Source organism: Sinocyclocheilus grahami, unplaced genomic scaffold (genome assembly GCF_001515645.1).
Source record: "Sinocyclocheilus grahami isolate Dianchi unplaced genomic scaffold, SAMN03320097.WGS_v1.1 scaffold46.1, whole genome shotgun sequence".
Classification (NCBI taxonomy): Eukaryota; Metazoa; Chordata; class Actinopteri; order Cypriniformes; family Cyprinidae; genus Sinocyclocheilus; species Sinocyclocheilus grahami.
The window spans coordinates 1,781,177-1,805,642 of record NW_015505225.1 but is presented as its reverse complement, the minus strand read 5'-3'; the positions used below and the strand labels follow the sequence as shown (position 1 = coordinate 1,805,642).

Here is a 24,466-nt window from a genome sequence, read left to right as displayed (position 1 = left end):
AAGCTGTTCCAAACCTGTATGAGTTTCTTTCTTCTGTTGAACATAAAAGAGGATATTTTGAAGAATGCGTGTAACCAAACATTTGACGGACCCCAGTGACTTGCATAGTAAGGGGGAAAAATAATACTCAATGGGCCATCAATTGTTTGTTTGGTTACACGCATTCTTCAAAATATCCTCTTTTATGTTCAACAAAAGAAAGAAACTCATACAGGTTTGGAACAGCTTGGGTGTGAGTAAATGATGACAGAATGGTCATTTTTGAGCGAATTATCGCTTTAATTTACATTTAAAATGGTCACACTTTATTGTAAGGTCCAATTCTCATATTAACAAACCATTAACTACGACTTTTGCCTCAATAAACTACTACGCTTACCTTATTTTTACTCCCGTCGCCGCCCATCACATTTTATCAACACGCGATTTTCTTAAAAAACAAATCTACTCTCCCACAAAAGTCAGTCGATAAAAAGTGAATGCCACGTTACTTAGACCAGCCTCGCACACAAAATAACGCGGTTTCAGCAAGCGCATCAGTGTGCCAACCTTTGATACACATGCAGGCGCGCGAGACTCCGCCCCGCCTACTCATTAATATTTAACACATAAACAAAGATCACGTTACAGCAATGCTTCAGAAACGTCATGATTGATTGATTATGTAACTCTCATACTCACAGACGTGACCTTATTTTATCTAGTAAGAGGCTTCTGTGGACCTGTGGAAAATCAATGTATTTGTAATAATGCACTGAAGGATAAAATTCACCATTATCTCCAATTTTGTTAGCTATATGTGACTATTTTATTTATTCGCGTTTTATGCAAATCTTTATAATTAAGCCTAATAAATTCTTTGCATGTGACTATATTTCATACTAGCGCACCTCTTAAGTCTAAAGTTTTCCATAACCTTTTATTTTAAACTTATATAACTTCTAATTTCTTTAAAATTATCTAATGAAATTTTTTTCTGACATCCTTATGAGTATTGATGATTTACATAAAGTTTGAAAATAAATGAATTTTGAGGGCTCTTTGGGGCCTGCTTTTATTTTATTGACAAATATTAATTTATATGCTTGGTGACATTTAATACCTCCCATTATTTGTACAAAGAACAATACTAGGCCCATTGCCTGATACAGTTCATTTTTAAACATTCAAGCTGAAAAGACATCTTTCACTTTTGAAGCTGACAAGCAGAAATCAGCAGCATCTCAGACATTATTGAAATGATACAGAAGATAACCACAGATACAAAAATATCAGAAAATACTTTGTGTAAAAAGTGCCATAGTGTTAAAATTACAAAGCATTCATCAGACAGGCTGCAAAAATGGCATAAAATAAGATGCTTCCCATGATGTCCAACTGTTCCACAGGCAGAAGATCCTCAGTCCCATTCGCTTTTGTATTGCACTATGTAGTTAGTACAGTAAAACAGTGGTCAGCTAACTAATATCATGTAAATTTAACATTGAGCTCAAATGGGGACAAATTCTTGATTTTCCCCCCCAGTGATTTTTCACTAATTGTGGGATAATATGGGTTTCCAGTATATGTGAATTTCAGATTCTTCTAGCTTTTCCATTCTGGCCTACTAGAATCTCCTGATCCAGCAGGAAAGGTGTCACAATGCTCCTATACAAAGTATAGATAAACCGTTGAATTGTAGGACACTGTCTTGAGCTGTGAGGATGTTATCCTACTTGAAGGGGTAGTTCACCCAAAAATGAAAATTCTGTCATTAATTACTCACCCTCATGTCGTTCCAAACCCGTAAGACCTTCGTTCATCTTCAGAACACAAACTAAGATATTTTTGATGAAATCCGAGAGCTCTCTGACCCTGCATAGACAGCAAACATACTACCATGATCAAGGTCCAGAAACGTAGCAAGGACATCGTTAAAATAGTCCATGTGACATCAGTGCTTCAACCGTAATTTTACAAAGCGACAAGAATATTTTTTGTGCCCAGAAAACAAAAATAATGACTTTATTCAACAATTCATCTCCTCCACGTCACCCTGGCACCATTTTGGAGAGTATCACATACAGCACCACGCGGAAACATTGTTTTCATTCAGATCAAAACCTTAACAACGCATCCGCGTGAGACAGAACAGCATACGTTGTTTACGTTCAGTGGATACTCTCCGAAGTGGGACACGGAGGAGACGAACTGTTGAATAAAGTCATTATTTTTTTCTTTGCGCACAAAAAGTATTCTCGTTGCTTCGTAAAATTACGGTTGAACCGGTTGATTATTTTAACGATGTCCTTGCTACGTTTCTGGACCTTGATCGTGGTAGATCCCTTGCTGTCTTTGCAGGGTCAGAAAGCTCTCGGATTTCATCAAAAATATCTTAATTTGTGTTCCGAAGATGAACGAAGGTCTTATGGGTTTGGAACGACATGAGGGTGAGTAATTAATGACAGAATTGTCATTTTTGGGTGAACTCTCTCTTTAATAAAGATGATTTAATGCTGTATGTAGTTAATTTAAATATACTGAAATGATTTATGGCACAACAGGAGCACATAAAAACAATGTCAGGTGTACAGCACCCATATTAGACAGTAGAATGACAATCCCTTCTTCCATTGCAGGACCAGCACCTGCAGTCATGGCTTGACCATGGTGCTGGTTCCTGTGTTCACACCCAGCGCGGACGTTTAAAGGCACCACTGGTGAAGCGGAGAGAGACCTCGGACTGGGTTTGGTTATCATCATCCGTCCCTTCTCCTGTGGACTGGGACACGGTAAAGTACAGCAGAGCTTCTTCAAGACCAGCATCGCTGTGAAGAAGCTTCACTTGCGGCGACTGAAGATGCTCTTTTTGCTGGAGCTCTTGTCGGCAGTGCTGAAGCCGATCAGAAGTCTTGCTTTCTCGTCTTCCACCTGCTGCTGGAGGCTGCTGTCCGTTTTCCCATCCGTCACTTTACTTCGAGACTCTGAGCCTGAGGCGGGTTTCAACCGCAGCTTCTCCTTTATCATCTATTTATTTGTGACAAAAGTTTAACAAAATTTGAACGGAGGCCTACTACTACATTCTTACATGTAGTTTAAAGTTGAGTTTTTTGACTGAGGGGTTTGCGAGTGATTACCTGTGCAACCAGAGCCTTACGACTGTCTCTCTTTACAGCCATGGCGAAGTCCAGCCAGGTCCAGGTGTTGTTATGATACTCCAGACAGGGCAGAACCAGGTTCAGATCCTTCCAGTCTACACTGCTCTTCTCTCCCTACAGATACACCAGAAGAGAAATGCATACAGTCACACCAGGGTATGCAATGAATCGAATATTAACAACATACATTTGCAAAGACTTTGTTGAAAAACTTGGAGGTAAAACTTATAAACATTACAATGATTTTAATGTGCTTCTTACTTTTAGGCTTTCTAAAGGCAGTGTCATTTTATGATCACTCCTCATCCTGTAACTCAGATCTCTGAAATGGTGTTTGATTTGCAAATGCATTTTCTTTAAAGCATGATGAATAGATGAATAAAAATCACTTTTATTTGTTTAGGAAAGGTGTCACAATGCTCCTATACAAAGTATAGATAAACCGTTGAATTGTAGGACACTGTCTTGAGCTGTGAGGATGTTATCCTACTTGAAGGGGTAGTTCACCCAAAAATGAAAATTCTGTCATTAATTACTCACCCTCATGTCGTTCCAAACCCGTAAGACCTTCGTTCATCTTCAGAACACAAACTAAGATATTTTTGATGAAATCCGAGAGCTCTCTGACCCTGCATAGACAGCAAACATACTACCATGATCAAGGTCCAGAAACGTAGCAAGGACATCGTTAAAATAGTCCATGTGACATCAGTGCTTCAACCGTAATTTTACAAAGCGACAAGAATATTTTTTGTGCCCAGAAAACAAAAATAATGACTTTATTCAACAATTCATCTCCTCCACGTCACCCTGGCACCATTTTGGAGAGTATCACATACAGCACCACGCGGAAACATTGTTTTCATTCAGATCAAAACCTTAACAACGCATCCGCGTGAGACAGAACAGCATACGTTGTTTACGTTCAGTGGATACTCTCCGAAGTGGGACACGGAGGAGACGAACTGTTGAATAAAGTCATTATTTTTTTCTTTGCGCACAAAAAGTATTCTCGTTGCTTCGTAAAATTACGGTTGAACCGGTTGATTATTTTAACGATGTCCTTGCTACGTTTCTGGACCTTGATCGTGGTAGATCCCTTGCTGTCTTTGCAGGGTCAGAAAGCTCTCGGATTTCATCAAAAATATCTTAATTTGTGTTCTGAAGATGAACGAAGGTCTTATGGGTTTGGAACGACATGAGGGTGAGTAATTAATGACAGAATTGTCATTTTTGGGTGAACTCTCTCTTTAATAAAGATGATTTAATGCTGTATGTAGTTAATTTAAATATACTGAAATGATTTATGGCACAACAGGAGCACATAAAAACAATGTCAGGTGTACAGCACCCATATTAGACAGTAGAATGACAATCCCTTCTTCCATTGCAGGACCAGCACCTGCAGTCATGGCTTGACCATGGTGCTGGTTCCTGTGTTCACACCCAGCGCGGACGTTTAAAGGCACCACTGGTGAAGCGGAGAGAGACCTCGGACTGGGTTTGGTTATCATCATCCGTCCCTTCTCCTGCGGACTGGGACACGGTAAAGTACAGCAGAGCTTCTTCAAGACCAGCATCGCTGTGAAGAAGCTTCACTTGCGGCGACTGAAGATGCTCTTTTTGCTGGAGCTCTTGTCGGCAGTGCTGAAGCCGATCAGAAGTCTTGCTTTCTCGTCTTCCACCTGCTGCTGGAGGCTGCTGTCCGTTTTCCCATCCGTCACTTTACTTCGAGACTCTGAGCCTGAGGCGGGTTTCAACCGCAGCTTCTCCTTTATCATCTATTTATTTGTGACAAAAGTTTAACAAAATTTGAACGGAGGCCTACTACTACATTCTTACATGTAGTTTAAAGTTGAGTTTTTTGACTGAGGGGTTTGCGAGTGATTACCTGTGCAACCAGAGCCTTACGACTGTCTCTCTTTACAGCCATGGCGAAGTCCAGCCAGGTCCAGGTGTTGTTATGATACTCCAGACAGGGCAGAACCAGGTTCAGATCCTTCCAGTCTACACTGCTCTTCTCTCCCTACAGATACACCAGAAGAGAAATGCATACAGTCACACCAGGGTATGCAATGAATCGAATATTAACAACATACATTTGCAAAGACTTTGTTGAAAAACTTGGAGGTAAAACTTATAAACATTACAATGATTTTAATGTGCTTCTTACTTTTAGGCTTTCTAAAGGCAGTGTCATTTTATGATCACTCCTCATCCTGTAACTCAGATCTCTGAAATGGTGTTTGATTTGCAAATGCATTTTCTTTAAAGCATGATGAATAGATGAATAAAAATCACTTTTATTTGTTTATTTACTGAACAATAAAATAGTAAAAAACTTTTACTGTATTTTAAAATAACTTACCAATACATTTTTCTATTCTGTGTCGATTAATTAATCTAATTAATCGCAAAATACATTTGACTTAAAATACCCACAAAAGATTATTTAAAGCTATTTTTGTGTCAAATGAGAAAGTTTCAAGTAGACATTACAACTTGTAGCTTTAGAAATAAATAGCCAATGAAGGGATGCTAATACTGGTATTATACTTATAAATTTATATGATATATTATAATTATATGTGCATTAAATTAGTCAAGTAAATGCATTTATGATGTTACAAAAGGTTGCTATTTCACATAAATGCTGTTCTTTTAAACTTTCTATTCATCGATTTATTTATTCATTCATTCATTCATTCATTTATTTATTTATTCATTTTTAATGCCATGCCAGAATCAAGGCTATTTTCATGGTGATCTTGGAATAAATTATACAAGGTACACAATTTCTATTCATCAAAGAGTAACGGAAAAAATGAAAGAAATCACAGTTTTGACAAAAATATTATGCAGCACAACTGTTTTCAAACTTTAAGACATGTTTATAGAGCAGCAAATCAGCATATTAGAATGATTTCTGACGGATCATGTGACATGCGACTGGAGTACTAACTGCTGAAAATTCAGCTTTGCTATAACAAGAATAAATTATATTTTAAATTATATTCAAACAGTATTTTAAACTGTAATATATCACATTATTGCTGTTCTACTGTGACTTTGTAATTTAATTTGATAAATAAATACTGCCATGGTGAGCATAAGATGTGTCTTTTAGACTTTGAGCCTTTGCCAGGACCAACCTTGTAACTGACGCAGAGGGGAACCTGAGGAATCTTGATGTAGATGAAAGAATTATTCATGGCTGCTCTTTCTTTCATCTTATCAATGTCATCAACAGGATGCTGAATGGAGAAGACATTTAGAGGTCAAAAAACTTATAAAACTCAATTAATGGCTTGCATCTACAATATTACAATCATTCCAGAATGCAAATAATGATATGTAATTAATAAACTAAAAAAAAACCAAGAGGCAATACATATAATAAGTAGCCTAGACATTTTAATTGTAATAATATAATACCTCAGGTGGTTTGCGAAAAGACCTCCTGACACCAGCGGTTCGATTTAACCCTTGCGCCACCCCTTTCCCGGGTCCAAGCCCTCCTATGGAGTCTTCAGAGAGCTGCCTGGGTTTCACAACACCTGTGATTTAAGAAGAAAACAAGCCTTAGACACTCCACAACGCACATGAAAGTCACCCTGAAGCCATACCAGACACAAAACCCTCCAATGTCAAAGGAGCGATGAGCTTTTAATAGCTCAGGATGGGCCATCAATGTGCCCTAACATCAGCAGACAGCAATCTAATACCCTCACTAGAGCACAAAGGGGGGAAAAAAAAATAATCAATGTAAACTGATATTGATCAGCATGGGCTGCACTATGGATGTCAGTACAGCGAGTTCAAAGAGTGGTTAAAACAGGAACGTAAAGACCAATTCTGGCTTTCTAGAGGATCAGCATTTTTTTCACTTCTTGTACTTGATGCATTCTAATTCTAATTTTGAATTATTTGCATTTGATGTGATTTTGAACAAAGTTGAATATCCCAGTTATGGTGGGAAGGTCATGCTCATGACAAGAAAGAAAACTCCACAAACCTGTAGTAACCAATCTAAACTTGTCTTCTTCATCCCCAACTTCCTCTTCTTCCACATTTCTTCCAGGGAAGAAAAATCCCATCATCCTCTTGAAGAACTGGTACATGAGCTGAATGGTGAGTGGTACCACATTTACCTACAAATAAAAACAGAAAGAAGAAGAGGACAGCTGTATGTGTGAATAGGATCCTCCAGTGTTATGATATAAACAAGAATGGATTTCATGATAGTGACCTCAAAGTGCTCTTTGACGGAAATCCCTCCCACCGGGGGGCGGACCTTACTGAAGATACGGAGGGCGAGCTGGCGTCCTGATTGGCAGGGGCTCTGAGGGCGCAAAACCACCTACAACACAGAACATGAGCAAAGTTTCACCCAAATGACTGAAGTACTTGTTTGTTGTGTTTGTTCAGATGCAAACCACGAAACAAAGGAAAATATGGACATAGCTGCATATCCTGCTGGTCAAAGCCAACCGAAAATGATTGGACAGATGTAAAAATATTTTTAAAAAAAGACAAGACGTAAAAGTGGAAGGCAATGCAACTAGCCTGCGATATCAAACTACAAGTGAGAATGCGGGTGAGTTTTGTCCAAACAGCAACATAAACTTTCTGAGCAGGCATATGTCTGGATGAGGACGAAGGTGTCGACTAACAAACATAGGATTTTACCCACTCCATACATACCCTTACATGCTGCACAAGAGAAACCAAGAGTTATAGGATTAACAAATAGTAGAGATGTGCAAAATGCTAAAATGTTCAAAATGAACTAGTTGTGGGTTGTCTGAATGACTAGTTGGAAGTCCTGTATAATTAGGCTGGTTTAGTGTCATGTTCACAAGACAATGGTCTAACGTTATTGTGAAATTTATTGTGAAAGCAGTGAATTTGCTAGTAAGGCAGTATTACGACGGCTGACAATAATCCATAATAATACTGATTATATCTGTAATTATGATGAAAATGTTTCACATTAAAATAACCATAATCTCAATATCATTTACATGTACATTTACCTTGGATGTAAATATTGGAGTTAAAATGCTCAAAATAAACCAACTAGATGACCCCCTAACTAATCAACTAGTTGGTTGTTTGACAACTAGTAAACTAGGCGACCATCAGGGGACAGCATGGTTTACAAGCCTACTAACTGTCACACGAGAATAATGTTCATGTTACTTTAAATATTACAGGCAAAATGCAAACTAATTGCCTAGTTGACCTCAAACTAACTAACTAGTTGGCTGCTGGACAACTAATAAACTAGATGATCATCAGGGGACAGGACGGTCGAGTCTACTGGTTGTCAAACTAGAATATTGTCAACATTTCACTCTAAATTTCACAGCTAAAATGTTAACTAATCGGTTTGTTGACACCTGATTAATTGACTAGTTGGTTGTTGGATACATTAGTGACAGTAATTAAGTGACAGGATGGTTCATCAAGGGACAGGATGGTTAACTGGTTGTCAAACCAGAATATAGTTAACATGTTACCTTAAATATTACAGCTAAAATGAGAACTACTCGTTTAGTTGACCCCTAATTAATTAACTAGTTGGTTGTTAGACAAATTGACCATGAAGGGACAGCACAGTTTACAAGTCTACTAGTTGTCAAACTAGAATATTGTTAACATGTTACCTTAAATATTACAGCTAAAATGAGAACTACTCATTTAGTTGACCCCTAATTGATTGACTAGTTGGTTGTTAGACAAATTAGGTGACTGTCAAGGAACAAGACGGTTGACAAGTCTACTAGTTGTCAAACTAGAATGATGTTAACATGTTACGCTAAAAATAACAGTTAAAATACTATTTGTCTGTTTTTGTATATTATGTTTATTGTAGTATGTTCAAGTTCAATTGTCTAGTTTACCTCTAACTAATTGTTTGTTGGACAATTAATAGACCGTCCCGCTCCCTCTCTAACAAACGGAACCAAAAAAAATCTACACACACTAAACCAGCCCCCTACGCAGGCTTCAGTTCAGACTATGTTTAAACGTGTAAACAGCCACACAGAGACATTTGCAGAAGTTAGAGATTTTCAATGACACATCTCAACGGTCACATAGTTTCGTTATTTCCCCAACTTGGACATCCAGTGTGAATAATTAAGCAGCAGTACCTTGTATGCAGCATTGGGAAGCAGGTTATTCATGGTGAACCAGCCCAATTCCAGGAGATGCTCTGCTGTGTCATCAGACTTATTCAACTGTGGAAGAGAACATCATAGCATGGTCATATACACAGTAGCTAACATTTTACCAATGATTAGCAAAGAACATTCAGCATCTTCAACCAAAACCTCTGTCCTTGCAGACTCACCTTGCTGTAAATGAACCTCTGCAGTTCAAGTTCAGCTATACCCAGCTGTCCATCTTCTTCTGTGAGACACCAGCGTGCCTGAGCAAAGTAGAACTCGGTACGTCGCACAACGCTAACGTCTTCTGGGGGTTTACGCAGCTCCAGTTTGTTTGCTCTTTGCAGTTGGAAGTCCTTAAAACATCTGAGAGGAGGCAAAAGACTTTGATATATCCAACTATTTTGAACTATTATTGCCAATGAATGATCAAATGCTAGAATTCTGCTAGTGACCAACCGGATGAGGATGTTGAGCTCCTCACTCTTCATCTGCATGTCCGTCTTCTCTTGGTTGAGCTGATTCTGCAGGCGCAGGTTGATGTCCGACAGCTCGTCTCCTCTGAACTCTTCTGACTGGGACTGTAAGAGTCAGATAAAAGGTCATTATGAAGGAACCTCAAAGTAGTCTGGAGGAAATGCCCTCATATGAAAAGCTATGCGGATGGCTGATGGTTCAGGTGAACTAAACTAACCACAGATGTGCACTAACCCTCATATTGGAGTAGATCTGTTTCTCCAGGCAACGGATCTGAGCCAAATGCTGGCGTACCGCTTCCTGAAGGTGCAAGATACCGCTACGCTGCTCCTCAGGGTTGCTTGAGATCTCTAGCTGGAAACGCACACGCTGCTTCCTCTCGCTGTGCTCCTAAACAAAGCAAAAGATCTGGCAGATCAGCAAACAACACAAGAACTCATTCCAGAATTGGTGTCCAAACAATTACAGTCAGTTTGAACCTTGCGCCGGGGTTCCACGTGGAGCAGCAGGTTATTGACTATGTCCAGGATCATGGAGTACTGCACTGGATTGGTGGAAATCTCCAGGTCATTGTGGATGAGGGTGAAAGTGTCGACTGCACCTGATATGTTCAGAGAGAAAGCAACAATAATATATTTCTGACAGAACAACTACCAGTCAACAGTCAGTTCCTGTTTTGCTTGAGGTCGCATACCAGCCTGTTTCTTTAAAAGGTCCTCCTTCTCATGGCAGTCACGGATCTCTGGCGGTTTGATGGAGGTGGCCAGTTCAGGGTCGATGTCGTGGCTGTACCCGATGTAATACATGCGACAGCTACAGCGAGAGATGATACGCTGGACCTGCTGGGTCTCCTGCACTTGGGAAGGCTGGTTCCAATCTAAATCAGAGCAAGAAGAAACAAGTCAAATTAACTAGACTGTGGCTACTGATTGGACGTGCAAAAGTTGCTGCCACAATGCTATATGGATGAGAGATGGGCCACTTGTAGAAAGATGAATGGGAGAAATTGTAACACTCAATGGCCTTGTCCCAAATGGAATCAGAAGCCCTCACGCTCTTCCCAGTCTACACTTTTGTGATTTAAATGTCTGCTGTGGAGCTCATCTTAGTGCGGCCTTGGCAGAAGAGTGCATCAAGGGCACATAGAGTTCGTCCCCGAACTCAAATCGTAAATATCAAAACATGTTTGATATTTACGACTCTTGATCTAGCTGCCTCTGATGTGCCTCTGCTTCTGATCGCTCTAGTCACGTTTGATCTCGCGAATCTCTGTGAGATTTTGAGTCACTGTGAAATTGTCCCTACAATCGACAAGTGTGTGGTCTCTCGGTCTGGTCGAATCGTCTAGTGTGCGCATTCAGAGGATTATAAGGCTAAAAATCAGTTGAAACTGTCTTCTTGTGTGTGGTCTTAATGGTTTTAAAATTGGTTAAGATTTGAAAATCGTCTAGTGTGCGGCCAGCTTTAAAAGACATGGATAAGAAGTGGTCTTTGTAAGTCTGCAAATGGATGTGCCATAGGCATTACCAAGATGTCTGTTGAAGGGACTTTTGATTTAAAGCAGGGGTGCCAAACTCAGTTCCTGGAGAACACAGTCCTGCAGAGTTTAGCTTCAACCCTAATTAAACGCACCTGATCCGGGTAATAAAGTCCTTCAGGACTATTTGGAAACTACAGGTATGCGTATTGGAGCAAACTCAAATTTACAATACTGTGGCCCTCCAGAAGATGAGTTTGGCACCCCTGCTTTAAAAGAGTCTTTGGGTGTTCTGAACATTTTTAACAAGCTGCTATGCGGTTGCCAGGATATTCTGTGGAGCTTCTAGGGCATTACAAGGTGGTCCATCCCAAGAGATAAATGTTATGAACTCAAGAGTTAAAACGGCACACCTGTGGTGGTGCTGACCATGCCTCCAACAGCCTGGCCACTCTCCATCAGCTCCAGGACTGAGTCCAGATTCCTCTGCCTGTGTTCCTCAATGTTCTTCACCTGTAGGTCCACAAAATGAGAACTGATTGCTATAATGCAATGTTTCATTGGTTATATATGCATGATAACTGTACTTCTGAACCCACCTCCAGCCACAGCTGCCAGTCCTCCTGTTCAGAGGGGTTTTGCTCCATGGTGGCGAAGTACTGCATACCATCCAGCAGGCACGTCCAAGTGGTCTTCTGCTTGAGTGTGTCGTTGTACCAAGCAGGATGGTGCTCACACTGCAGTAATTGTGCCTTGGCGGCAGACACCAGCACGCAGCCGGCAGTCTCAGTGCCTCGCAGCATCATCTGAACACCATGCACATGGGAAGATGTTTAGATCTGCTAAAACAGTACCTTGCACTACAGGTTACTGCTCTCAAATCGGAAATCATACCTGACCGTTGACGAGCTCTATGAACCAGTTGCGGTTGTAAACGTCATCCGTCTGGCACGCGGCAATTCCACAAAGCTGGTCGCTCACTCCTGCGTCCTCTTCAGAGAAGACCACAAACTTATCGGTCTCCTCGATAAGCTTCTGTAGCATGGACGTTCCTAAAAAGGACAAGAAAAACACATCAACTGGGGCAAAGAAAGCCTTGGTACACTGAAGACTGATCATTTCCAAACAGCAAAAATTTGATTAGTCTGGACAAAAAAAAACAGGCAAATGAGCTACAATATACATCAGATTTTTAGGCCGAAAGTCACAAGAAGAGCCTACCTTCATTCTGACTCTTCTCTGGGCGAGTGGTTGTGGTGATGACTGGTGTAGCAGGACCTGTGTTGGAGGAGTAGCTGGACATGGAGCGTTTCAGCTTTTTCGTCTGCACCTGGGTGTCGATCCGCAGACCCTTCAGAGCCTCGGTGGACAGGTTTCTCTTGAGCACGGCTGCTTTCTTATAACCGTCGTACAAACCAAAGGCAATATTCCGGTTGGTGGTGGTCCAAGAAGCCCTCAGGTCCACCAAACACAACTTGTGCGTGTAGGAAGCATTGCTCTCGTCTTTTGAGTTTACTTCCTGAGACAATTAATGCAGATATATTGTTGGTTTGTCAATTAGTAAAGGCGTTAATTTTATATTAAATAATAAATAGCAACATTTTATTTCTTGTAGATAAATTAAAAAGGTGAAGAGCTTGAAAAAAGTCAGCACACTCAAACATCAAAGAGTCACAAGCGAGATGAAAGCAATTTAAGCAATTTACTGAGTGAAACAAGGCAAACATTTCGGTCACATGTTGACCATTTTCAATGCCAAGCTAACCTTCAATGCCAAGCTTGTAGATAAATGATCAATTGGTGTCTCTTAAATGCAATTTGAGATGCCTTACCTCCTCTATGCGGTTGCTCTGTCTCTGGTAGCTGAGTGAGGACAGGCTGAGCAGGTGGGTCTTCTTCACCTGGGCATTGATCTGGTGGTCGGCTGTCTCATCCCATGTGGAGGCCATGAGGTGCACGGTGACCAGAGAGAGCTCGCTCACCATCTGAGTAACGTTCCACTCGGAGATCAGTCGTCTCATCACAGTACCAGCTGTAAAACATGCATCGATTATTTCAGCAGAACATATCAATGTCAAGTGGAGAGGGTGACTGAGGATGTTTGCTCTCTCACCCTGTGGGATGAGCCTCTGTGCTCCTCTGGTGAAGACATGACCTTTACTGCACTCCACCTGAATGCCCCTCTGCTGAGCAAATGATGCCCAGTAATGGACCTGCACAGGAACATTTTAACCTTGCATATATTTCATCACAATTACAAAAAAATATTTCCAATATGACAAAAGATCCTTTGAATGATAAGAATACACTATTTTATGAGGGTGAATGATCTATATAGATACACAAGCTTATAAAATATAAATTATATTTTATTATTTAATTATAAAATAATTAAATAAACATACATGAAATAAAATTATTAAAATGATTATTAATATTAAATATTTATTATTAGTATTATTATTAATAAAAATAATAGTAATAATAAACAACCGTTTGGTTTCAGCTATATATCATTGAGCATCAGCACGAAGACAAGTTAACTAAATTAACTAATTAAATTTTAAAAAAGGAGGCAGGCCTAAAATATGGTGTGACAGAATCAGGTGTCACCTGTAGCTGTGGAAAAGATGCAGTATAGGACATCTGTTTGTAGTGCTGGCCGAGCTTCCTGCGGATGGGTCTAAGGCTGTGGAAGAGCTTGCCTCTGCAGATGGGCCGGGACACGCTGGTCCACGTGGCCCAGAAGTTCTGCATCCAGCGCAGGGTGCTGCTGTAGAGGAGGATTCTGGGCTGATTGGGCTCTGAGAGAAAACACAAACAAAAGCCTTTAAAACCAGAGCTGAAATGACCTTCAAGCCTGGAATACACTACACGACTTTTGCCCCGATTTTTATTCTGGACGACGCTAGTTGCTGCTCCGATTTTAATAGTTGCATAGCCTTTATCAGCATTTAGAAAAAAAGGCTATAGTTCTAACCTTTGCCACAGTGCTGGTCGAGGTCCATGGTGATGGAGAGGTTGAGGTTTTCAGAACGGAAGGCCCTGTAGGAGTCGTGTGGCTGGCCTGAGATGACATCCGCAACGCTCTCCACAGCACAGAGCATTACGGCATGGTGGTCATGTGGATTACCATGGCATAACCATTGGAGGTCAAGGGTCATACAAAGGCTCGGGAGGTGCAGGAAGCAGATATCATCATACCTGTAGAGAAACAGACCAGACAGATTTAAATAATCAAACTCAATTCAAAATGTCACATTGTAATGCAATGCAACTACTAGTCATATACTTGGAGGCTGTTCTAACGTTGACGTCCAGGTCACCCTTGAAGACAAACTGCCCAGGATTCCAGTCAAAGTTCAGCTTGATCCACTCCCAGTGCAGGTTCTCCGTGGTGTTGTACGGGTCCTACGCAAAAAAAGCATTATATTTAGCATTAGATATTTAAAAGTATAAGCTGTTTTTAGCAAGGAGCCTGGGTGTGTTTGTTAGTACCTCAGTAGCGAGCTGATGCAGGTTGGCCTGTTCGATGTCCATCACCCAGCGGCCATGCAGAAGAAGTCTGCTTTTATCCCACCAGGTCAGAAGGGGGGATGGGTCAGCTGTGGGTTTGGTCAGTAAATCAACAGCCTGGCCAATCAGCGTCCAAGCAGGATCCCAGCATGGCCCCCACACAATAGTGTAGAGGAAAATATTTGCTATACGAACAATTAGACCGGTTGAGTCACATTGTTGCAATATCACATTACAGACTTACGAGATCAAGAGAGTGTTGTGACTCACAATGGATGTCGTAGTAGAACTTCAGAGGTGGCATATTCCTGTAAACGGTCACATCACCCCATGGCTGGCCGAGTTGGACCACCTGTTTGCGCTTTGCTCTCAGCTGCCCGTCCTGCTCGGTGCCCATCAGACGTCCCGACAGCGACCATTCTCTGATCTCAAACAAGTAACGAGGATAGTCCCGGATTCGCACTGAACAACACAGGAAACAAGAATGCTAGTCATCATGGACTCTCATAAGTGACAAAAAAATAGCACTTTGTACATGTAGCACTCAGCAAACAACACTTAAAATTGATTCTAATAGGTTTGATATTAGCATGTTTCTATGCTAAAAGCTCAATACTCTAATAAGTATAAAAAAAAATTGACAAACATGGAGTCAATTCTGAATTAAACTGAAGCAATTTTAACAACACCTTTCAGTATTGAATTAATTTGCAATTGGCATTTATTTTGTCAGCCATCTTGGATGCATTTTCCCCCCCACCACGCTAGTGAAATAAATTCAAACTACTTAGGAAAAATAAAAATAAAAAAAAGCACGTAACAAAATTACTAAAAATTAACAAAATTATTTTTAGGCTCCAGCTAAATTAGCTATTCTTTCTTCCAATAGCTTTTGCTCTCTGTGATGTGCTGATACAAAAACATGTGATCCAATGTCGTCCACTGCACTGTTAAAGCGTTTTCACTCCGCACCTGATCAGATGATGATGGGAGGAAATAAAATCAAGATGTGGTTAAAGCTGGCATGAAATGGAAACTATGATCATGTTTTCTTCTCTATTGTAATGTGCATTTAAGTAAAATGAATAAGATGAAAAATGAATTTTGTCCATCATGAATTGATTGGAACGTTGATGTTTGCTAATTGCTGTGACCTCATGAGTGACAGGTTGATGGAGGGGAGGGATTATCATCCTTCCCTTGTGCTGGTGCAAATGTCATCAGAGAAGAGATATTACAGCGAGGAGGAGGAGGAGAAGTACATTTTTTGATTAAAGATTACGAGGGCAAATGAATTTGAAACAAATACTTTAATCTTAAGTCATGTTTGCGGAATACAAGTCTAAAATGTACTGACTTACAGTTGTGGTCAATTTTACATACACTCAAAATCATACAGTCACTGTATGAAAGGGTTCAAATATGTAAAAGATGCTGGAAAACCAAAGAATTTGCTCTGTTTTTCTGAAGAACAGCAGGCAGTTCAACTGTTCAGGACAAACAGAAAAAAAAATGCTGCGGATCATCCAGGAAACAACACACAGTATTAAGAAACAAGTGTATGTAAATGTTTGAACTAAGGATGTCAACGATTAATCGATGATCGATTAATTGTCAATAAGAGATGCAATCAATTAAAGCTATCGATGGTCGATTAAGTCGTTTAATTTTGGGCTGCGTGCGGCTCTAATGTGCAAAACACGTGTGAGCGGCTGTGAGTGACGGTGACGGTATATAAATGCATCATCATTCATTCATAATGTACAAATTAAGCTTTTAATGTGATTTAAACTTTAAAAGAAAACAACACAAAGTTCTTCAACATGGAAAGCAATAGAAATGTAGTAACTAAGTCATTTCCCCAGATAATTCTTTCATATCGGGCTCTGCGCTTTGCAGGGCTGCGGGACACAGGACAGATAGGCTATTCATTCCTACAACTTGTTAATTCGTTCCTACGACTTATTAATTTGTGGCCACTGTCCATGTTTCATTAATTTTGTTCCTTAACCCATGATTTAACTAAAATGAGGGAACAAATTAATGAATCTAACGAATTCTTAATTCATGGCCATGAAATCTTTCATTTCCCTTAGATGCGAAAACAGTGCTAAAAAGTGAATGACAATTAAATAAACCTGCGAAATTAAGAGGGTTAGACGGTAATAAATAAACCAATTATTCCTCTAATAAACAAAGCTTTTATACCACACTTGTCATAATCGGAGCTTATAATTTGTAAATAAATAATTGCTGGATTCAAAACAGCAATTAAAAGGCGCTGTGACCGACACTGACTATACGTTTTCCCGGAGCATTCAATGCTGTCACTAAACGGTGATGCCACAACTAAGAGCATCCTTCACAAGTTTCTGCAGGACCTAACTAGCCTAGGCATGGGTTTTCAAGCCCTGGGACAAAATGGGATGCTTTAAGGAAAATGTATAGCCTATGTAAGCAATAGGCCTAAATAAAAATAATTTGTTTTCATTAAAAAAAAAAAAAAAAAGAAAAATATATCTGGCTTAAATAATTAAGCTAACAGATTTAAAACAGAAGTATGGCGCAGCACTCCATAAAGAAGTTTTTTTATGTTTCAGCTGTTCGATCACGCCGGCACCTCACGCGCGCACACCCCACATATTCTAGCAATTCAAACTTACATCGCAGTCTGTTTATTATCAAAATAAAATACAGTCAACCAAACATATAAAAGGTTACACTGGTCAGTTTAATTAGACCGCAGTATACCGGTCCACTCTGCCAAGGACGTTTTTGCTCATGTGAAGAGGATGATCTTTTCCGTCTATATGCGAATGCGTGTAAAGTACAAGCCTAGTTTACATTATAAATAATAGTTTAACATTCAAATACATTACGAATATGGAAACATTTGGATTTGTGCCGAATGAGACGTGAGCAATAAGCTCCAAATACATCTAGCCAAACCCGCGCTCGCTCCGTCTCGTATGCACGCAAGTGTGCACTGTCACGATCTAATGCACTGTAAATGCCGGATTTTTAAAAACAAATAGACCTACCGCAACGCAAAAATTCAAAATCTGACATTTTCCAGGACAGGATCCAGCAGGATAATATTAAGTACAGGTCATAATATTCACATGATAATGTTTCATGTGAGCAACAGTGTGTTTTGCTGCAGCAGCGCCAATGGAAGCGGTTCACTGACTGCGCAGCAGCCACACACGCCACAGTTACGTTTGGGATCGTTTTGTTTTAAATGCCATAATGTCAGTTGAAATCATTGCAATTGTGTTTAAAAATACAACAACGAGCACCACGAAACCTTTTAAAGAGGCATGTTCAGCGGTCCCCGTGTCGGGATAGGAAACAGTCACTAATGTAAAATGATCTCAAACGAGTTCTCTTCATTTTATCAAATTATCATAATCATCTATTCATTTTACAATCCTGCTACTAGCATTTAATTCAGACTAAATCCCCTTTAAATCAGGTGAGAAAGTGTTGGGTTTTTTTTGAGTAACTTTTGCACATCCTGTCATGCCGGGCTGCATAGATGCATTTTGCAGCATTAAGGTTAACGATTAATCGATTAATTGGTCGTTAATTTAAACGACGATCGATCATGGAAATGATCGAAAATTGACATCCCTAGATTGAACGGTGTAAATTTAAAAATTCAACTATTATTTCCTCTCGTGGAGTATGTGAAATATCTTATTCAGGTCAGTAGTAAATAAAAAATAACATGCATTTTGTATGATCCCTCTTATTTTGGTAAAATAACTAACATTTTGCAGATACTGCAAAGTGTATATAAAATTTTGAACACAACTGTATATTCCAAAGCGACTTTTATAATCCAATTAAAATGCAAAACATGTGCAAAGCACAGACATTTAGATTCATGTCGAATGAGAAAGGTACATGATTAATCTGTATAGCATATTTCCCACGTCAATACTTTTTCTTTTGTTTTGCTTCAGAATTTGTTTAGGCTTGGCCTTTATAATAAATGCCACACTAATTTAGGTTTGTTTTATACTTTTATTTTAAATCCCCGTTATGTTCTAAATACCATTCAATTTAAAGGATTTTTGTGGATTGTGGGGAACTAAAATACACTTTTATAAAGTTTTGAAAATTTTCATTTTATTGTTCTCTCAAAAATTGAATTTTTATCTGGTATGACTTACAGATAAACACTACAACAACCCTTTAAATTAAAAAAAAAAAAATTACATTTCTTGGTGATTTAAACAGGAATGTACATTCTGTAACTACATTTTGATTCATTTGGTTGTGCTCAATCTTCCTGCTTTTTTTCCAGCAAGAATGCATCTTGTGTTGAGTACGGTTGCGGTATTGGACTGAAAGTCACGATTATAGTGTTGACACACATTACTGTCCTCTTCTAAGCAACTGGATCACAAGTTATGACCCAATTCCCCCATACCAAATCAAAATTAAAAACAAGGCCTCATTGTGACCAGACTGCAGTAAAATAAGCAAAGATTTTAATCTTAGTTTTGGGCCCTGCTATAATTGTTAATGGAATTCGATATGAAGTGATCAATCATTGCAGTCACTTACAACCACACCTAGTGGTCATGGCCTGTAATAAGTGATCCTAGGTGATGGAAGTCATGACAGCTGTGTGTAGAAGCAGTGTAGTACCTCCAGACTGCGGCCGCTGATGTTGTAGGAGACAGTAAACGCCGTTAGGGTCAGGATGGGGTTGGGAGTTTGGGCGGCTGGGCAGCAGGGCTCTATACTCTCAGTGAGGGCCTTCACCACAGCCAAAGAAACACCTTGGACAGAAACATTCGAATTCTCCCCTGATCCTTCAGCTTCCACTGTGTCCACCCTCACTGCAACAGCCCCTTTAATGCAACACAGAAAAACAAACTCTCAGGTACTGAAACAAACTAACATGTACTGCATAACTTTTTGGATACAAGGAAGAAAAACAAGAGTGTAACTGGTATTTTAAGGGCTTCTTTTAGTTCCCACCTGCCACATTGGAGAGTGTGAATGTGTTTACATCCTCAAGATTGAGTTTAAACTTAAAGAGAGGTGGTAGACGGGTTGAAGGCTTTTCTGGAGTGGAATGTGAGGAGACGTTCTCCGCTTTGTCCAATTTGAGAACGGAGAACAGACGTGACAGACACAGAGTGCAGGTCTCGGACACTTCCAGCTGCAGGCCTTTCAGACTTGACTCCATACAAGCGCTCCCAGAAGGGCTGGATTTCACAGTCCTCGACGAACTATAGCTGCCCTGTGGGCGAATTAATTAAAAAGGGCGTAATGTAAAGCCAAATGGTTATTATTTTAAAAATATAGCCCATCTTTCATGATAAATAATAACTTACTACATAAATGCAATGCATATTGATTTTACCTGCAGTGTGAGAGAGTCTAGGATAAGGGCTTCCCCCCAGACATGTTTTCCAGCTGGGTGAGGAGCCTGCTGGATATGGGAACCCTGGCCCACACGCCACCAGAAATGATCCAGGGACAGAGAGGCTTTCTCAGTCACAGCCAGACTCTTCACGTCATCCTCTTCTGAGCCCAACAAGTGCTGCAGTTCTGTGAGACACACCAGATTCAGTCACACATCACAGCAGAGACACGTTTAAACTGAAGTGTTCAATCAATTCTATTTTACCAGAAGTTGACCAAAAAAGGAAACTACACATGAAAACGTATTCTATAAAGCTAAGCTACATAATCACAACGTGAAAATACTTTTTCATTCATCTCTAACTGGTAGAGAACAAAACCTGCTGTTATTTCGAGTAATTCCGATCTAATCTGAATGGGTTGTTCAACGGTCTATTGTTTTTAACAGCATTCAATAGCCACACTTCTCTATTTACCAGTGTTGGCTGAGATGAAGCCCAGGGCAAAGGGTGGCGTATCTCCCAACTGCACTGACACATTGACATTAGACACGGAAGAGCTTATCATCAGGGGAGCGTCCAGCTGAGGGAAGCGCCTGGGAGGGACGAAAGGACACTTATGAGAGAGAACAATAAACAAGACCTCCATTACTGCCCAATCTGGGACGCTCAGAAAGCAAGCGGGCGATTTATACCTTTTTTTATGAGTCGTTTTTTTATGCGAGAGCTGGTCCCATGATAACATGTCCAGCCAGTGGGAGAACTCTTGATGACGGTAGTGGATGATACAAGTGTTGACGGTGACCGTGCTAGAGATGTCAACAGATGTCACCTTAAGAGAGAGTGAAGGTAGAAACAATAATGAAGAACAAAACAAACACGAAGCTGCAAAACATACAGCAAAGAAAGATTTTGATTTGCATAGAGAAATCATATAGAAAGCGAGCAAAACAACTCACCTGCAGTATTGTTCTGAGTGTGTTCAGACATAAAATTCTCTGTCGGCTTTGTGACAGTAAAAGACCATCTGAAAAACACCCAGTACCCACAATACGTAGCTTTAAGTGTGTGTTCAGATCCCTAACTCTAAGCAAAAATAACCGTGATAAAGAGTGTGTTCATGTGTACTTTACCCTCCAGCAGAAGTTCCAGACGGCTCTGTGGGAAACTGAGCTCAGGGGAGAAACTCTTCAGAGGAAGCTGCTCATCATCACGATCATAACCCAGCTTCAGAGATTTTAAAGTCCAGTTCAAAAGTCTGCAAAGCAAACATAGTTTGTTAGAACACAAAAATAAAATTCAAGATTGATCAGAAGAACTGTAACATCACTGCTCACCTCTTCTGACTGTGCATGGAGAGTGTGATATTAGTGTTCTCAAAATCCACATTGACCTTCTGTGGAATCAGGTTGTGAAGACGCTCAATTGCTTCAGTTTGGATGTAAGGGTCTTCTTTGTCATCTTGAAGAGGCAGGCACAAACATTTATATTCACAGCAAGGTTAATTACTATATTATATATATCATATTATAGTATAGTATATATTAATATATTTACAACAGTTTTCACTAGTTGAAATAATATGAAAGTTAACAGAAATAAAATAGAATACATAAACTAATTTTATTAGTTTAGCCAAGGCAACATTTGAAGATGAACATGAATACACTGAAATATGTTATACCATAACTGAAATGAATGAAAACTATAAGCTATAAAACTATAAAAAACATATTTATAACTAAAAACCATATTTAAAATAAATAAATAAAACAAAATTACTAAAACTCTGACTGAAATTAAAATGGAAAATATATATTCAAAAAACACACGTCAAAAATAAAAACTATAAACTATAATGATTTACAGCAGGGATGCACAAAAACCTAACTGCGCACACACGTGTGTATTATTATCATTACTAAATAGAAATATTTAACAAAATAAGAATATACTACTGTAATATTTCACTGTAAAGAAAAATTAAATTATTTTATTTTAAAGAACTGTAAAATTACAATATTTCCTATTTACTGCATCTTAATTTTTTTCATTTTCAGATATTAAACTATCAGGCTTTTATTTTGATGGAAAACCGCAGGACGTCAAAAGCTTCTCTTTTGTTAACGACATCCGGTTAAAATTTTTTAAATTAAATTGCACTTTGCCATTTGATAATTGCACTAAGCTAAATTACGATTTCGGATGTATTATGACTAACTGCATAGCTTTAATGTAAGGTGTGTAGCTTAAAGGTCAAACCTGCAGTGTGAGCTGTGCAGACAGCAGGAGCAGCTCCTGGAGGTTTGGGGAGCTGGCTGAGGAACAGGCCCTCGTGAAGCTCAGCCAGCAGAGTTCTCACACACAGTCCCAGACGACCCGGCCTGAGACCAGGCAAGCTCACGTCACCATTCAGGGCCAGACTCAGCGATACCTCAGCCAGACACGTGTCCTGCTAATGAGAGCACAGGCATTCAGTTACCACCTTGTAACCATTTAACCCAAACGTTTATGTTTTGTACACAACACAACATAGTGAATTAACACCTTAACACATGAATGTTTGCTGTACATACCAGTCTGCTGCTCTTCAGAACTTTACTGCTAAGTTGTCCCACTGAGAAATCCCAGGCCAACCTGACAACATATCAGCAAGTTGTCATTTGAGTAGGCAGTTGTGTAACTTGTTTCGCTAAAGGGCTTGGTCAGGGCCAAAATGGTGAAAGATTGTGGCTTGATCCTTGTGGAATAGGAATAGGGATGCACAGTATACTGGTATATTGGTTATTAAAATAAAAAGTACATTTATCAGTAGATATTGGATAATTGATTGTGCATGTTCATTACACTAGCATTCAAAAGTTTGGGGTTAGTAAGATTTTTTTTGTTATTTGCTTTTATAATTAATACTTTTATTCCGCAAGGATGCATTTAATTGATTAAAAAAGTGACAGTATAATGTTTACAATGTTGTCAAATATTTCCTGTTGTTTTAAACTTCTTATTTAGAAAAGAATCCTGAAAAACAAAATGTAAACTGAAAACTGAAGGCCAGAGTAACGGCTGCTGAAAATTCAGCTTTATCGTCATTCATCAGAAGAATAAATTACATTTTAAAAAGTAAAAATAGAAAACGGTTATTTTAAATTGTAACCATTTTTCTAATTATTACTGTTTTTATTGTATTTTCAATAAATAAATCAAATTCAAAAACAAAAAATATCTTACCAATTCCAAACATTTTTTAATTTTACTTTACCTTTTTCTCACTTAAAGCTAATTATAAGAAAAAAAACTAGTAATAACACTATTAAATAAATAACCATTTCTCATACTGTGCGTTATAATATTATGATGCCTAAATTGTACTTGTAACATTTAAAGTGGTTCCTTTTACCATTTAGAATGACTGTTTTTTTTTTTTTTACAAAATAGCATAGAATTTAGATATTAACCATTTATTGCCATGGTCAATCGTGGCTATTTGTTACTAATTTATATTGGTCACAACATGAAATTAAGTACAGGCTTAATGGTTTTAAAGCTTCAGTGCATCCCATTCGGTTGGTGAAGTGAGCTTTACCCGCTATGCACACAGCTATCAGTCACACAACACCATGCAGAAGTCTTTTTTAAAAGAAGTTCTTCTTTTTCACAGGCTAATCACCTTTTACTTTGATGATCCAGCAGCAAAGTGATGGCAGAGGATGTCATGTGCCAGAGGGACTCAGGCAGGGCCAGATTCAACACCATCACATTTATAGAGTCAATGTGGAATGACAGCAGCTGCAAAACAGACACCACTGGACAATTTAAAGGTGACATATCATGAAAATCTGACTTTTCCAGGTTTTAAGTGCTATAATCAGGTCCCCGGTGCATCTACCAACCAAGGAAACGTGAAAAAGATTAACCCAGTAACTTTGTTTTGGGAAGCCCTTTTCTGCAAGCGTCTGAGAAAACCAGCGTGTCTGATTTCGCTCCCTTGGTGACGTGACAAAGGGATCTCATTATAATATTACCGCCCCTTAATCTGTAAGTTTCCACCCACGGCGCAGTTATTGTGTATTGTGACAACAGTGTACTAGTTCTAATGCCATGGCAAACGTTTGAGCAAAACATGCTAACTGTTCAGTCTTTGGCTGCACAGATGAGCACAGAACACTGGTTACAGTCCCAGCCTCAGAGGAGACAAGACAGCAGTGGATTTATGGATTTATTTACTGTATATTGCTGCTGCCACACAGATCTAAAATAAACATGCAATTTATTTCCCAGCTGTTTACCTTCACAGACATAACC

At 39.3% G+C, this 24,466-nt stretch overlaps 3 protein-coding genes across 3 annotated transcripts in view; all 3 read right to left on the bottom strand.

Moving 5' to 3' along the window:
• LOC107582645 (putative serine/threonine-protein kinase F31E3.2) overlaps window positions 1–569 on the bottom strand; it is a 9,224-nt gene extending 8,655 nt beyond the window's left edge. Inside the window, exon 1 of the mRNA XM_016268558.1 lies at window positions 380–569. Within this exon, the coding sequence (XP_016124044.1) occupies window positions 380–406 (27 nt within the window). The 5' untranslated portion in view covers window positions 407–569. The remainder of the gene's footprint in view (window positions 1–379) is intronic.
• Window positions 570–2,415: 1,846 nt separating this feature from the next.
• On the bottom strand, window positions 2,416–4,549 carry LOC107582644 (protein KIAA0100-like). Its single transcript, XM_016268557.1, has 3 exons — window positions 4,484–4,549; window positions 3,117–3,251; window positions 2,416–3,006 (listed from the first exon to the last, which is right to left on the bottom strand). Exons 1-3 carry the CDS (start codon window positions 4,547–4,549, stop codon window positions 2,821–2,823), a joined length of 387 nt encoding a protein of 128 aa, XP_016124043.1. The 3' UTR covers window positions 2,416–2,820.
• The window catches only part of LOC107582643 (protein KIAA0100-like), a 23,422-nt gene continuing 3,283 nt past the window's right edge, over window positions 4,328–24,466 (bottom strand). The window contains exons 2-37 of the mRNA XM_016268556.1: window positions 23,832–23,950; window positions 22,741–22,801; window positions 22,427–22,619; window positions 21,502–21,625; window positions 21,298–21,422; window positions 21,124–21,191; window positions 20,860–20,996; window positions 20,642–20,760; window positions 20,164–20,351; window positions 19,776–20,040; window positions 19,440–19,645; window positions 15,652–15,752; window positions 15,565–15,566; window positions 15,051–15,242; window positions 14,763–14,965; window positions 14,557–14,675; window positions 14,245–14,468; window positions 13,878–14,068; window positions 13,378–13,477; window positions 13,097–13,296; window positions 12,486–12,783; window positions 12,159–12,316; window positions 11,864–12,070; window positions 11,678–11,777; window positions 10,482–10,664; window positions 10,267–10,388; window positions 10,022–10,177; window positions 9,770–9,891; window positions 9,496–9,676; window positions 9,296–9,382; window positions 7,387–7,497; window positions 7,153–7,288; window positions 6,573–6,694; window positions 6,290–6,391; window positions 5,029–5,163; window positions 4,328–4,918 (exon numbers count right to left, since the gene is read on the bottom strand). Of these exons, the coding sequence (XP_016124042.1) occupies window positions 4,733–4,918; window positions 5,029–5,163; window positions 6,290–6,391; window positions 6,573–6,694; window positions 7,153–7,288; window positions 7,387–7,497; window positions 9,296–9,382; window positions 9,496–9,676; window positions 9,770–9,891; window positions 10,022–10,177; window positions 10,267–10,388; window positions 10,482–10,664; window positions 11,678–11,777; window positions 11,864–12,070; window positions 12,159–12,316; window positions 12,486–12,783; window positions 13,097–13,296; window positions 13,378–13,477; window positions 13,878–14,068; window positions 14,245–14,468; window positions 14,557–14,675; window positions 14,763–14,965; window positions 15,051–15,242; window positions 15,565–15,566; window positions 15,652–15,752; window positions 19,440–19,645; window positions 19,776–20,040; window positions 20,164–20,351; window positions 20,642–20,760; window positions 20,860–20,996; window positions 21,124–21,191; window positions 21,298–21,422; window positions 21,502–21,625; window positions 22,427–22,619; window positions 22,741–22,801; window positions 23,832–23,917 (5,310 nt within the window). The 5' untranslated portion in view covers window positions 23,918–23,950 and the 3' untranslated portion in view covers window positions 4,328–4,732. The remainder of the gene's footprint in view (window positions 4,919–5,028; window positions 5,164–6,289; window positions 6,392–6,572; window positions 6,695–7,152; window positions 7,289–7,386; window positions 7,498–9,295; window positions 9,383–9,495; window positions 9,677–9,769; window positions 9,892–10,021; window positions 10,178–10,266; window positions 10,389–10,481; window positions 10,665–11,677; window positions 11,778–11,863; window positions 12,071–12,158; window positions 12,317–12,485; window positions 12,784–13,096; window positions 13,297–13,377; window positions 13,478–13,877; window positions 14,069–14,244; window positions 14,469–14,556; window positions 14,676–14,762; window positions 14,966–15,050; window positions 15,243–15,564; window positions 15,567–15,651; window positions 15,753–19,439; window positions 19,646–19,775; window positions 20,041–20,163; window positions 20,352–20,641; window positions 20,761–20,859; window positions 20,997–21,123; window positions 21,192–21,297; window positions 21,423–21,501; window positions 21,626–22,426; window positions 22,620–22,740; window positions 22,802–23,831; window positions 23,951–24,466) is intronic.